The 15,649-nt window shown below is 37.9% G+C and overlaps 1 protein-coding gene across 4 annotated transcripts; it reads right to left on the bottom strand.

Moving 5' to 3' along the window:
• Positions 1-718: 718 nt before the first annotated feature.
• On the bottom strand, positions 719-7,797 carry LOC117145325 (glutamine--fructose-6-phosphate aminotransferase [isomerizing] 2). 4 transcript variants are annotated; one of them, XM_033310924.1, is made up of 9 exons: positions 7,708-7,797; positions 5,340-5,384; positions 4,814-5,011; positions 4,311-4,766; positions 4,053-4,079; positions 3,837-3,860; positions 2,937-3,094; positions 1,334-2,173; positions 719-1,272 (listed from the first exon to the last, which is right to left on the bottom strand). In XM_033310924.1, exons 2-9 carry the CDS (start codon positions 5,344-5,346, stop codon positions 898-900), a joined length of 2,085 nt encoding a protein of 694 aa, XP_033166815.1. In that variant the 5' UTR covers positions 5,347-5,384; positions 7,708-7,797; the 3' UTR covers positions 719-897. The 4 variants fall into 4 exon arrangements, with proteins under 4 accessions (XP_033166815.1, XP_033166817.1, XP_033166816.1 ...); XM_033310926.1 differs by having other exon boundaries at positions 2,937-3,058; XM_033310925.1 differs by lacking the exon at positions 4,053-4,079.
• Positions 7,798-15,649: the final 7,852 nt, after the last annotated feature.

The following is a 15,649-nucleotide window of genomic DNA, read 5'->3' as shown; positions in this document are numbered from 1 at the left end:
TCTACGAGTAACGCGCATAAAGGAGCATTAGTCAAAAAATTCAAGGAGGAGTGGTGCTCAGTCAATAAAAATGATAGTGGAAAAAAATCAATAATATCTCCTGAAAATTAAAGAGTGATCCTTATTAAGTCTTAAGTCGTGGTGTAATTTTTCCAGCGGGTGTTAAAAACGTTAAGGAAATAAAATCTTTCAGTTCATTTATAGAATAATTTGATGTCGGCAATCAAGTGTTTGCAAAAAATGTTCTAGTTATTTCATTTAATTTTTATTGTGCGTATTTAAGGGCTTGTCAATGTTTCTGATATTGCGATTCAATATGTCGAGATATGTAGTTTCCAAGCAACGTGATGAGTAAAGTAATGATACTTTTGAGGTTTACCAAGTACTTTTCAGACATTCTTAAGGCTTTGATTATTCAGAAAGCTCGATCTTATGATTTTTCATTCTCAGCATAAAACGAACGATAAACAGACGTATCGATTACTAACTTTGGAGCGGTTATAGTATACTGGTACGCGTAAAAGCATTCCGAAAGTTCCGAGTGCCCAAAGTGACAAATGGGAAATCTGCACAGATAGACTCGGCTAGTGATCCTGATCCAGAATATATATTTACCTTACCGTTGCAAATGCTTCCTTCTACATGTTAACAATCTGTTAACGAACTGTGTTTACCACTTTTACACTGAAAGGAAACTACTAAATCGTTTAACCTTTACTACTATTCTGGAAATAATAACAATTTTATTCAATAAAATTGAGTACGGTTTATCCGAAAATATGAAAATATTTTATAATAATGGTATTTTGTAGGTATGCCTTGTTTGCAAGTTTTTACAACAAAATGTGGAGATTATCATGTAGAGGTACAAAGTCGGAGTTTTAATTAAATAGGTGTTTATTCAACTGTCACAGACTTTGCTAGGTTTCTAGGACAGTCGACGTCGCATCCGCGGAGCACGGCAATATGATAAGACAGTAGTTGCATTGGGATAACGGTGAGAATTCCTTGCAGGCAGTCGACGGTGCGAGGAATCTCCAGATGGCGGGAGGAGAAAGCCTTGGTCTCCTCGTCTCCCTCCTCGCAGATAATAATCGGGCATCCTTTGCGGGATGTGACCTGCTGTAGAGCGTTCATGCACTTTACGTACACGGGGTCCCGCAAAACAATCATCAGCACGGGCATGGAGTCGTCTACGAGGGCCAGTGGACCGTGCTTCAATTCACCGGCCATAATGCCCTCGCTGTGCATGTAAGTCAACTCTTTGACTTTCTGAAAGGCGTAAAATGAAGACCTAAGCATGGGAAAATAATGCCCAAAAAAAGTATCTTACCAATGCACCTTCCAAACAAGTGGCAAAGTTGTAGCCCCTACCCATTATCAGAAGCGACTTGTGTTGGTAAAGGTCTTTGGCCAGTTCTTGAACTTTGGAGTCCAGCTGCAGAACGTCTCGGATTTGGTCCGCGAGCTTGGACAACGCCTGCAGAATCTCCAGCCGTCGCTGTTGCAGTGACAGTCGATCTTCGGACATAACTAGAGCGAACATCACCAGGGAAATGAATTGGGAGGTGTATGCCTTCGTCGAGGCCACGCCTATCTCTGGTCCGGCATTAATGTGCACTCCACAATGCGATTCCCGACATATGCTGCTGCCTACGGTATTCGTAATGCCCACAATCAGGGCTCCTCGCTGCTTACAGTAGCGTAAGGCCATTAGGGTGTCGGCAGTCTCTCCGGACTGCGATATAAAGAAGCAGACGTCGTCTCGGAAAATAGGAGTGTTTCGGTCTAAGAAGTCGGAAGCCAGTTCGACCATCACAGGAAGCTCCGTGAGCTCTTCGAGCAGCTGCCTAGTGGCTACAGCGCTGTGGTAAGATGTGCCACATCCAATCAACATCAGGCGTCGACAGCGTTTGATTTCAGGAATGTAGTCTTTGATTCCGCCGAGCACTATGGCGTTACCATCGAAGCGGACGCGACCGCGCATTGTATTCACCACGGAGTCGGGCTGCTCGAAAATCTCCTTTTGCATAAAATAGTCATAGTTTCCCTTCATGATCTGTTGAATTTCCATCTTTAAGGTAGTGATTTCGCGAGCGTGCGGATCATCCAGGCTCTTCTTTAGGCGATGTATACTAAGAGTACCATCCCGAACAGCAGCAACATCGTCGTCCTACCAGAAAAATAGAGTGAAAGGATATATAACAATGCTTTTCAATTTTTTTTTATTTTATAATTGATATGCTAAGTAAAAATTCCGCAATACAAACCATTTTTTTTTTTCCTTGCAAGTTTCTAGCGATATGCCGAAAAGAAAGTTAAACTTTGTAGTTTGTTACTCGCTGAGTAACGAGTATCTATCTGATGATCGAGTAACTTGACTTGACTACAGCGTTTTATCCTGTTTAGTTAATGCACAGAAATTACTGAAATCCTTCTGCTTAATTTTCTTGATGAAGAGATACGGACAGACTGGCATGGCCAGATTGACTCGGCAAGTATACTGCAATTTACTTTTCAGTGAATATACCCTTTTGCTCTACTTAGCTCTTCTTAACGTGTATAAAAACACACCACGTTACTCAATTTGGAAAAGCTCACCCTTTTTCACCAAAATACGTCGAATTCGTTCTCGACATAAGACTACGAATGTTATATACCGACATAGCTATTGAAGCCGTCTCGATAGTGACATGTCGTTTGACAGACATTCTTTAATGCTTTCTGTAAGTTTTTTGTCTAATTCGAAAAAATTCTTTATTAACATTTTCGTTAATAACTACTTACGATTTATTTTAAGGCTTAAATAATTTTTCACTATAATTTTTCTAGTTTTTCGTGTAAATGTACATTGTATATAGTTATTTTTTTCACTTGCTTTTTAACCTCATTGAGATGTGTTTTTGCTTGATAAAAGAAAGAATCAACTATATTACCTCCAAATAGATGACCCGGTTAGTGTGCTCTATGACGGCTGAGGCGTCCGACGCGAAGAAGTACTCAACTTCCTTCTCTTCCAAGGGCATAAACTCAGAAGTGCTTTCCGAACGGGGAAGCACTGGCAGTTCACGAGATTGTCCATGTGGGCGAATATCTAGCTCGTTAATTTTGTATTTTGGTTGTGTGGCATTCATGATTCGTTGAATGTACAGTTTACGTGGCGTTGATAGCATTGCGTGCCCCATTCGTAGTTTCGTAGCGATAGATACAGAAAGGACAGTACAATGTCATCCGTTGTAAGCGATAGCAGGTGCGGAATTAGAAGTGGGGGGTTAATGGGTATTGAGTGCGCATATATATTGAATAATGCACAAAGGGAATGAAATAAAAATAAATACGTTGAAAATATATTTAACTCTGATATGTTATTAAATATATGAAGCTAGGAACTAGAATCGTCTATTCGTTGGGGCACTCAAATCTTGAAAACTATTGAAGCCAGAAAGGTGGTTTATGCTAAAATATATCCTTATATTTATGTGAATTCTTTTCTATCAATTGATCTAAAAAGTAATCTCGGCGAACAATGTGTTAAACTTTGAAGCTCTGTTTATTATAACGAGACTATATGCCAATGGTTTTTATTTTGAAATGAATAACTTATTATTATATGCTATTGATATTGGTTATCTGATATTGCATAAAAGTGAATTTTCTTCTGTCATACACTCTGACCAGATAAATTTTGAAGAATAAAATCGAAGTATTGTTTAATTTAAGCCGAATTAGAATTACAAGTGTGAGATGGAAGGTGCCTAGTACGATAAGTCGTCCAAAACCAAGCAAGCAAGTATCATTTTAAATGGATTCAATAAAAGATATCATGTTGTAATTACCTTGAGGTTTTCCAGAGTCGGCATCTAAAAAAATGTTGGCGGATGAAAAAAAGTGTAAGTGTTAGGTTAATTATTGTTCAATACATTTTCACACGCAAGCTTTTAATATATTGGTCAAAGAGGTGAAAGAATTATTTTACATTTTCAGTTAGTGTGCACAAAGCCCCAGCCACGTGTTACCGATTAAAAAAGCAAATGGGTTAGTCAGGTGACTACCTTGATCGGGGCTGAGCTTCTTGTCATCTACGGTACGACATCGGCGCCGAGTTCAACACAGGTGCGGCAGGCAGGAAGAGAAGGGTCGTCAAAGTGGAGTGGAGTGGCAACAGAACAATGGCGGTTGTTATAGAAATCAATCGGGAAACCACGACACATAGACAGTTAATTACAAAAAGTAAGAAGAGAAAGGAATGGCTGGTGAAGAAACTGACTGTGGAGAGACTGCTATAGCCGAGAAACCATTGCTTTGCTTACCTTTTCCGTACAGAATTGGAATGTGGTCAGTAGCTAGGCGTGTTTTTGTCTTGATTCCCACTAGCAATGGCGAACTACGCCGCGACGCCACACACTCTCCGGGAAAGTATTTGGACTTTACGGCAATAGCAAAGGCGCCCTCCACTTGAAGGATGGCTTGCTCGACCAGCTCGCGGAACGAGTAGGTGGGGTGGGTTTTCCACAGGTGATGTACTAGCTTGGCAAATACCTCTGTATCCGTATCCGACTCGAACTCGTAACCTCGCTTCGAAAGAAAGGTCTTTACATCATTGTAGTTGGTGATGATGCCGTTATGAACTACGACGAAACCATTTTCGTCGTCCGAACGGTGTGGGTGGGAGTTCTTCTCGCAAGGAACACCATGGGTGGCCCAGCGGGTGTGAGCAATTCCGACGTGGGTCGGGACGGGTTCGCTGTATTCTTTTCCGCTGAAGTCTGTGGAAAAATTTTTATTTTTGTTTACAGTTTTCTACAGAACTTACGCTCTTGAATTGCTTCTTCAAGCACTTTGACCTTTCCCGTTCGCTTGACCATGACGATGTTTTTATTATCCGGTGAGTCAATTGCCACTCCAGTAGAGTCGTAGCCGCGATATTCCAATCTCTTCAAGCCCGTGACCAGAAGGTCCAGCACCTCCTGGCGGGACTTGGGTGTCAGATAATTTAGATATGCAAATATTCCTATTGTTATAAAGTTTATGAAGAATTAATATACACGTTATTCTTGTAGACCACTCTAATATAATAATTTAAATAACACTGAATTTTGCTGCCTAAATCAATGCTCTTTAAATGGTAAAATCAATCTCGCGCGAGATTTAATATAAACCTTAATAGGACGGGCCCCATATGCCGGCATTTTAAAATTTATAAAAGTCTTTGTGCGCCGTCGAAATCAAACGTTAAACACGGAAATTAATCAATAACTTGAGGAAAAAAACAAATGTTCCAAATTTGTCTAAACTTTTACTGCTAAGTCGAAAAAAAATATTTGTGCCCAAATACTTACCACACATTTTAATAGATATTTGTAAATAAAGATGTTAGTAAATATCTGTAAGAAAGATAAACCGTTAAAAAACATATATTTGAAATAGTTACTTATTGCAATATTGCAATGTGTACATTATCTTGAAATTAAATTGGAAAATAGTTGAGTTTTCCAACTATATGATACTCGGTACTCAGCTAGTGGAAATGCGAACGCGAAGTTTCATTATTTTTCTGGGATATCGATAGATAGGGGAAATAAATTAGAGATAAAAGTTCAAAATTATTCAAAAGTGTGGGCGTGGCAGGATTATGCGGTTTGTGGGCGCGAGAGTGGGCATGGCCAACAGTTTTTGGCAAATCGATTGAAATAAACCAAACTAATAAAAATATGGAAAAATATCACATTTTTCAAGTGTGGGCGTAACAGTTTTGATCGGTTTGCGGGTGTAAGAGTGGGTGTGGCAACATGGGTCAACAAATTTGCGCTGCGTCTATGTCTATGGAATTTGATTGCTTTTATTGTTCCTGAGATCGAAACGTTCATACGGACATACGGACATGGCCAGATCGACTCGGATATCGATCCTGGTCAAGAATATATATAGTTCAAATGGTCGGAAACGATTCCTTCTACCTGTTACATATTTTTCAACGAATCTAGTGTACTCTTTTGCTCTACGAGTAACGGGTATAAATACTACTGTATGTTGTATAAAATGCCTATTCATGCATATTTTTTGTAGACAGACAGACGGATGCGCATGTCCAGATCGACTTTACTATTTATCCTGATTAACAATAAATACATTGTATGGAGTTATCGCTTAATTCTGTATAAATGTATGATTACACAGTGGAGGGTAGCCAAAGTAAGCATTTTTTCATGTTTTACTTAACACTGACGCCGTTGGCTTTCAAAAATTATTCTAATTACTAAAACCGATTCAGAAACTTGGTGTTTCTTTAAGGGGTAAAGTGTATGCCTACGATAAATGGATGTTAATTAAACCTTACACCCAGAAGCTAATGAATCTAACAGAATGTATTATTTCTATTACTTTTCAAGTAAGAATATAATTACAGGATATATACATATTTATAATATGCCCTAAAGCCGCCCAAAACTGCCACGCCAAAACTTTTAAAAAATTTTTTGATATTATTTCATAATTTTTTTAGTCTTGTAAATTTCTATCGACTTTTCAAAACACTTTTTGGACCTAGCTCCCTTAAGTCGCCAAACCGATCACGACTACACTTTTGAACAATTTATAAATTGTTTTCTCATTTTATTCCCCAATATTTATCGATTAGCGTTCGCATTCACACTAGCTGAGTAACGGGTATCTGATAATCGGGGAACTCGACTATAGCATTCCCTCATATTAAATATCTTAACTCCCACTAGCTCAGTCGAGAAAATAGACCAAAACGCTATATCTTCTTCTATATAATACCGTTTGAATTGTATTGCGTGACTTGAGTTTTCAAATATTGTGTAATTTATTCCAGTTTGAACAAAGAGACTTTTTATTTACTTTTATAGTTAAAATGAAATGATGTATGAATCATGTATAACTATATTCCCTGTAAGTGCCCGTACACAAAGGGCCTGTAAGTTTCTGTAAGTAATTAACTACGAGTTTCTAAACAAATAAAACGCAAAACATTGATACAAACAAGAATTTTGCCATCCACAATATTGCCGAAGTGAACGTAAACTACTTTATCAAGTCAATTCGCGGAAATAATATCTACAAATTCATAACAGGCAACCTGTTATCATCTCGTAAGTTAAAGAAAAACATACTATACATACATACATATAAACTTGTACTGCTTGTGTGCATCTGCGGTATTGAATACGCAGTTGGGCGGGCTAATACATATATCGTTCGAAAACTTAACCCGTTCTCCCACAAGATATACGTGTAAGTAAGAAGTGGTTTTCACTGTGGGGAAAACACACCAGATATGCTTATGCTGTCGGCGTATGCAGCTCATTTTATCTGGTTACACAGCTGTATGTACTCTTTGAAGCGAAGATCACTACTTATTCGAACACTCCTGTGTAGGGCAGCTTAAATAAAAAATGCATGAGGTCCAAACAGGTATTTTACGTAAGACGCACCACCGAGTTTTGGCTGCTGATTCGAGTTTTGAGCTGGTTTGTTATTCGATTTAATTCAATTAAAGATTGCTGCGCTGGCATCGACAAAACCGCACTAAAATGCGCACACCATCGCGTTCCAGTCTCTCAGAACTGAAGTTGGCTTGCAAATGTCTAATGGTCAACAGTGCTACGCACAGCTGTTAAGTCTTTTTGAAAGCAGAATATTGTGCGAATCTCAACTTTCCAGTTTCTTCTCTCGACCCGGACTCACTTGTTTTGCCTAATTCGCTGGACTGCAGTACTGGGTTGTCGCTGTCAAGCTGGTTGTTGCTGAGTCTTGTCTCGAACAGGCACAGGTACGCTGTTTAAATAACACTGAGTCTACCTCAAAAAGCAGCGCGCACTAAATGTGCTTCTTTTATAGCCCGCGACGCCCTGTCGTTGCTCCGCCGCCCCTCCGCCGACAGCCCGATCCGCAACGATCGTTAATGTCAAAGAGTCTGTCCAACTCCCCGTACCGGCAGCACGCAGACAAGCCAAGAGCGTGCACAGGTGGTTACCAACTCTTAGGACGATAAAGCGAAGGCGTAGGTGCTCTTAGGGAGCCAGCTGCGCTCTTAAAGTAAAAACTTCAGCACTGTTGAGTTTGCCCATCGTACCCTAGTAAAATTGGTAAGTCGCGCATACGCCACGTGAACATGGCTTGGTCCTAAGTTCGGTAATTTTGTATTAAATGGAGGCAATTTCAATAGCGCCTATGTTATTCCAATAAAACGAGTTATTTGTCAACTGAAAAGAATTTGGCTATATGTAGGTTTACCTTGCGCGATTTTCAAAATATTACTCGTAGTTATCATTCGCTCACGAATGCTTTCAAACTTTTACGCAAGTAAATATGTATATATCCATAGAAGTTATTTAATGTGTATGTTTTTTTGAATTATGAAACTTTCATTTGTTTGTATCTACAGTACAAAAAAATTTTAAATAAATTTGTATGTATGTATTCAAATGCTGAAATGTTAAAGCAAAATTTATTGGCCAAGTTGTGATTACACTATTGAAAAATGTTTGCATTTTACAGTTTAGTAAACATTAAAACATTTGGTCTACGCCGAAATCGCCCGAGCACACCATATAGTTGCCAAAGGTGCAGTATTCCCTAGATGAATACATCAGTTTTTATACCCGTGACTCGTAGAGTAAAAGGTACTAGATTCGTTGAAAAGTATGTAACAGGCAGAAGAAAGCGTTTCCGACCATTTAAAGTATATATATTCTTGATCAGGATCAATAGTCCATGTGGCCTTGCCCGTCCGTATGAACGTCGAGATCCCAGGAACTACAAATGCTAGATGGTTGAGAATAAGTATACATATTCTCGAGACAGAGACGCATCGCAAGTTACCACCCACACTCTAACACCCACAAACCACCTAAAACTGCCAAGCCCACATTATTGAAAAATTGTTGGATATTTCTTCATAATTTTATAAGTCTTGTAAATTTCTATAGGTTTCCCAAAACACTTTTTGCACCGCCCACTCTAACGTCCTAAATACGTCAAACCGATCACGCCTACACTATTACACAATTTTGAAATTTTTTCTCATTTTATTCCCTAATATCTATCGACACTAGTAACGGGTATATGATAGTCGGGGAACTCGACTATAGCATTCTCTCTAGTTTTACATTACTTAAGCAAACTTGCTTCCTTTTTTATCTCTCTTCATAAGAAAGCCTTTAAAATTTAAATTTAAAATATAGATAGCTTACACAAATAGTCATATTAGAATCCTTGCTAAAAATTGGCCTAAGAAACTCTCTTTTCCGTGAATATTTTAAATTCACATAAAAAAGGATGCATTACCGACTTGCCCCCATTTCTAGAAAAATGTACACTGAGAAAAGCGTATTTTTTACCGACATTCCAAAAAATATTTGAATTTCTCGTTTACACTTCCAGCTGACTAATGGGTATCTGATAGTCGGGGAACTCGACGATATCATACTCTTTTGTTTTTTTTATTAGTCTTGTAAATTTCCATCGATTTGCCTAAAAACGTTTTGCCACGTAGACTTTAACGCCCACAAACAGCTCAAAACTGTCACGCACATACATTTGGAAAGTTTAATTTTTTTGATTTTATATGTTTCTTGTTCACACTTCCACTAGCCTAAACTCGACTATAGCATTATCCGTTGTCTTTAAGGTCAAATTTATCGTGCACTTAGAAAATTTCAGTAACAAATCGAACATAATGGTTTATGGAACCTCGCCTTTCATTTACGAAGCTTAGTAGTCCTAATTTAGTAGTGCGCTGCCGTGAACTTATGGCGCGTTTACTTCCATTACTTAGAGGTAAATATATTCTTTAATAAATTTGTAAGAATAAGAACGCTTCGTTTGGCGCATAAGGTATCCTTTGCTGATTAAGTAATCTTTACAATATGAAAAAATATTATTACAATTTTATTGACCATGGGTAAGCTAAAAATGAAATTACGAATAATTTTACATAAATCTTGAAAATCGGATTGGATGTTGAAAATAATAATTAAATTCCTCCAGCTGAAAGCAGCTACAAGAGTCCGTACACCCACAAACGAATAGATCGACCGGTCCGCATCGAATGTCGCCAAATGCAAACCTGTCCGGAATGAGAACGTATTGTATCTGTCGCCGCTTTTTGAAAAGTCAATAGTATAATATAAATATTGAAAATAAATTAATGATTTCTTTTTCTAACAACTACATTAGCTTCCCTGTGAGTGGTCCACATTAAAACCAGTTTTGAGTTTGTCGATGATATTATACAACTCTCCCAGCTAGAAACCGCTTCAGTCGTAATTATCTGACCTTCACTCCCTTGCGAAAGGAAAAGTGAAGCGCTAGGGCCAGTTTGGAAACCAGTCCGGGGTCCAGTTGATGGTCAGATTACTGAATTAACAAAAGCGGTTTTCGGAGCACCTTATATATGGACCGAAACTGAACATAATAATAATGCTGTAAAGATATCAATATTGTAATATCAATTCGGGGAAATTCCAAGGAAAATATTCAAAATCAGAAAGATCACTATTGGCGAGTTTCTCGATTTTCAGATACCCGTTACTCAGCTAGTGGAATTGCGAATGAGAAATTACAACATTTTATCGATGGAAATCGGAAAAAACAATAATATACTAAAAAAGTTAAAAAAATCAAGTGTTTATGGTATACCAATAAAAATTGGCAAGACAATTAATAAAACGATAAATGCTAAACTTTTCTAAACAAAAGTGTTGGCATGTCAGTTTTTTTTCGGTTTGTAGGCGCTAGAGTGGGCGACACAATTGCAGGAATAATCTCAACTTCAACGTTATTTCTTTTTTAACGAATTTTGTATACCCTTTTACGCTACGAGTAACGGGTACACATATATATTTTAACAGAATATGTACATACAATTAATAAGCTCACGACGAAAACCCTGTATCGGTTACCAGAAGTCAAAAGTCGTAGACTCGGTCTGGTTTGCCTTGCGTTTGAAACGGCCTTTTACCTTTCACCTACAGTCAGACAGCTTACAATTATTAAAGTAAATGAACACGGAAGAGTCAGGCTGTCTGCACTGGCGTAATAACTGCAATTCCTACATATTCCCAGTTAAACATAGCCTCTTTGGGGTCTTTGAACCACGTCAGACTTCCAAACTGGAAACAAAGAGTAAACAAGTTTTTAAGTGTCGGCGTGGAAGTACGAATGGGCTGTGCAATGTTACTGCTTATCAAAGTGTCGATAAGTGAGAAATATACATAAAAATACAATCTTGTTTGTGCATACTATTTTAAGAGCCAGTAAAAACCCAATTCATTTAATTTTCCTCCCCTTATTTTGGCCCTTATTATACGGCCGCAAGTTTCAGCAAGATCAATAAATAATGTTAGAAATTATTTACAATTAAATTGTTTATGACTTAAAATTCTTCGTTTTTGTTTATATTCTTTAAAAAGACTTATATTATTTATATATACATAGATACATATATATTTAATCGTTTTCCTAGCTTCAAAACGAACGGTAACCTTTTTATCTGCGCTCCGAATTTATTTTTGTGTTTGTAAAACCAGTGGATGTTTTTAATAATTTCTTGTATAATTCTATATTGTCAAAAATATAATTATAAAATATCCTTTCTCTTCGCGAGTAAATATCTTTTGATTTGTTCACTAGTTTAAACAAATGAACTAAATCTTTTGCGTTTCTGTCTTTGTGTTTTGTTTACTCTCTCGTTCGTTAGTTGTCCACAGTGCTCTCTGGTGTTGTTTTGGTATGCAGTGCATACTATGCACATAAACTGCACTGTGCAGCCACTTTCTTGCTCTCCCACACAAAATCTATAGTTCTAAGCGTGCAGACAGACAGCTCTCTTGCGGTACTTTTAACAGCTCGCTGGCAAGTTTTGGTTTTGTGTTTTCCTACAGTGCACCCTGGGCCAGATTCCCTTTTTTTTGGCATAAAGTCAAACAATTTTGTAAATTGTATTTTGAATTTAACTATATATTATGAAAGAGCATAGATTAGGGACACCAAAACGATATTAAGTTGCAACACTGCATTTTTTATGCGATATCAAATTCATATGTTTGAACAGCTGTTTGTTCAAGCAAAATTGGGGCGAAACTTTTACTCAACTTTGTGATTCTGTTAAAAATACACCACGTGTCCAAATATTTTCAAATAAAATTGAATATAAAGGTCAAGGTATGCTTAATATAGATATAACTTATTGTAACATGTTGCAATTGTTGTTATCTTTGTTTACGCCTTAGTTTAGGCAAAATCTCACCAAAGTGTTCGTCTATTGTGGAGTGAGAAATGATTTGTGCCAACTTGAGTGTTTATATTTTCCCTTTTAAGACAAGTTTGTGATTAGCCGATCGGTTCTGCTGGATGAATGGATCAAAGGAGATTGAAATGAAAAAGCCTTAGTTGACTGGGTTGTTGGCGAATTTAAATTAAATGATATTACTATTGACGAGAAAGCTAAAATCGCTAAGCAAATAAGTAGCTTTCACCTATATATAATGAAAAATCTGGCTAAATGTAACCGTAATTGAAACATTAAAAAAAGTTCTCGTGATAACAATTTAACGGACACATTTTACCGCGCCATGGATTCATCGGATCCTTTACTTTCAATCCTAAATATAAACAAAACATCGTCTCAAAATAAAAAAGTCGCTTTGCCGAAAGAAGTTATCAATCTTTTAGATGCACCAAATGTAGAACATATTAATAATGAACATTTTTTGGTAAGCGATGATAGACTCGGATTCGGATCACGACGATCCATTTTCTATGCATTTGGACGTAGAAAATTTTTATTAATATAGTTGTATAATTATATGTATATTAAAAATATACATAAGAAAAATGCAGCTTAAATTTATTATATTAATTAATAAAAAGAAATAATCATGCCAAATTTACTCCTTAATTTTATATCCTAATATGGGCGGTATGGGTGGTCGTGGTCTTTACCTGAAATTTGACGTACGTATTGTAAATGTCAGATGCACAATTCCATAAAAATTCAGCTCTCTAGCTTAATTATATGACTTTATTCCAAAAAAAGGCAATCTGGCCCAGTGTGCAGTGGTCCGAATACAAGCAAGAGTGCATTCGATAGTCAAATTCCACGACTATTAGATACCCGTTACTCCCAATAGATGTGCGAACGCGAAGTTTAATCTTTTTTCATAGCGGCTTAGCGACATTAGGACGTTAGAGTTGGCGTGGCAAACAGGTTTTTGGCAAATCGATAGGCCGATTTTAAGGCCTTAGAGCGTGGCAAAAAGTTTTTTTGCAAATCGATAGAAATTTACAAGACAAATTTTCAAAAATTTGAAAAAAAATAAACACTGCTTTCAAAAGTGTGAGCGTGGACGTTTTGTGCGGTTTGTGGGCGTTAGAGTGGGCTTGGCAACATGGGTCAACAAACTTTCCCTGCGACTATGTCTCTAGAATCTGTATGCTGAATCTCTTTGCTTTCAAAATAAATGCCGCCTGGTCCTAGCTAAGGACCCAAATCTAAAATACTGTTATGATGCTTGCCTAGGGGTTGCGAGCGAGATGACATCGTTTATGCGCCAAACAAAAGGTGGATTGGAAGGACTGATCAACAGTTTTGGCGTAGCTAGAGATAGTTTTCGTCGAGCCGATAATCTCCTTTTCGCGCTAAGCTATTAGAGGAATCTCCAAAGCTCAAGAAAGCCGGTAGTGGTAGGCTAAGGGGAACGCACCACAGCCACTGGCAAAAGATCAACAGGACCGCACAGCTTATCAGTGGATATATCATCTGATGTATTCTCTCACATACAAGACAAAACAAAAACCGGTAAAATAAAAGTGCAAAAATATATTTTCTAGCATATGTTCTGGTGATTTTTGTCCGGATAGTATGGCGGTAAAAGGGCCCGCAGAAATTAAGCTCCCCTCACGTGGCCAGGAGGCATCCCATATAATTGCCGGATATGTATATATGTATATGTCGTATTACGAATGTATTTTGACCACTGTACGTGTCTGTCACCTTATTAACATGGTTTGACCACTGCGCTTGCAAGACGCAGCTGCGCAATGAGTTTGGTATATTGTGAGGTCATTCTTAGAATTTGACTACAACGTAGAATATGACTGGCGGCAAAGTACCGTAACGAGTGAGGCGACGGCGTTGTCGCGCTGTCGCCAAGTGTAGTCCAGTTAGCGTGTGTAAAGGATAGATCGATGCATAGAAAATGCGAGCAGTTGCATGCAGACGGTCGCGCACGCTAGTTGGAATTCGCTTCACTCGAAAAGTTTATTTGCCAACATGGAAGATCAGGCGCAAGAAAATGCCAACGCTGCGACATATATATAACTCTGAAGTTTTATACAGGCATGATCGTCCTTCCAGACGGGGAGGGGGAGACTTAATTGCGGTTAGTTCTACGCTAACCCCACAGAAGGTACTTTTTAACGAGTCCCGTAGTGAATATAATTTGTATACGTAAAGCTGTCATTTTAGTATTGATCTGTTTATATTACGTTATTATATGCAAATTATTTGTCCGCTATCCAATCCGTCCCAATCGAATCCAATCCAATTGGATGTTCTATGTGATTTGAATAATAATATATATCCAGAAGGGAAATCGAATATCCCACACCACATCATGACTTTATTGACGGCTTGATCGACTTATCGTTGTCGCAAGTTAATTATATTCGAAACTCTCTTGGTCGATTTTTTTATCTATGTTTTGTAAAAGTGTGTTTCTGTCCAGCGCAGAACCTCTTACTCAACCTGGAGACCCATATCATCCTACTTTTGAGGTGACAATCGAAATAGGTAGCGTAATAAAAGAGAAGTTAAGTAAAAAGGCAAACTAAATAATTTTATAGCTGCCTTTAATTGGTCCGAACTTTACTCCTGCCACATAATGTCGGATGCCATAAATATTTTTTATACCCCAATAAAATCTTTTGTAACTCTTGTGATCCGATGCACTATACGTCAAACTCTAACAGACCTCCTTTGTTGACACACCTTAGAAATGTAAAGTCCAGACTTTATACAAAATTTAAAAATACGGGTTCTCAGTCTATTCTTTCTAAATATTTTCGTGCTCGTTTAAATTTGACCGTGCTTAGTGATCAGTGTAACAAGAATTGTTAATTGTTGTTTTAATTGTTCGCACAGGATCCGAAACAGTTTTGTAATTTCGTTTACACTAGGCACAAAAAATTTTCTTACCATTTGTATGGGAACTTAATTTCTCTTTTTGCCACGCCCCCTCTAACGCCCTAATGCCGCCTAGCCGGTCACGCCCCCACCTTTGAACAATTTTTAAATTTTTTTTCTCGTTCCATTCCCCAATATCTATCCCAGAAATATGATGAAATTTTGCACTCGCATTGACACTAGGTGAGTAAGGTGTATCTGATAGTCGGGGAACTCGAGTGTAGGTAGCATTCCCTCTTGCCTTTTGTTTACATTTAGCTTTGTCCAACGCTTCAGCGGAGCTTAACAGCGAAACGTGAGCTTGTCCAGAACTTTCCATAACTCCTAACTCCTAACTGTAACTTGTTGACATCTTAAGCTGCTCTCAATAAAAACGTAAGCATCGGTGTCGTTGGTGGACTGCCAAATGGAATGTGGCCATTAACTCCTCTAAGTCAGCCT

This window comes from Drosophila mauritiana, chromosome 3R (assembly GCF_004382145.1).
Source record: "Drosophila mauritiana strain mau12 chromosome 3R, ASM438214v1, whole genome shotgun sequence".
Lineage (NCBI taxonomy): Eukaryota > Metazoa > Arthropoda > Insecta > Diptera > Drosophilidae > Drosophila > Drosophila mauritiana.
The sequence above is the reverse complement of the archived record's forward strand: the minus strand, read 5'-3'. Positions and strand labels throughout refer to the sequence as shown.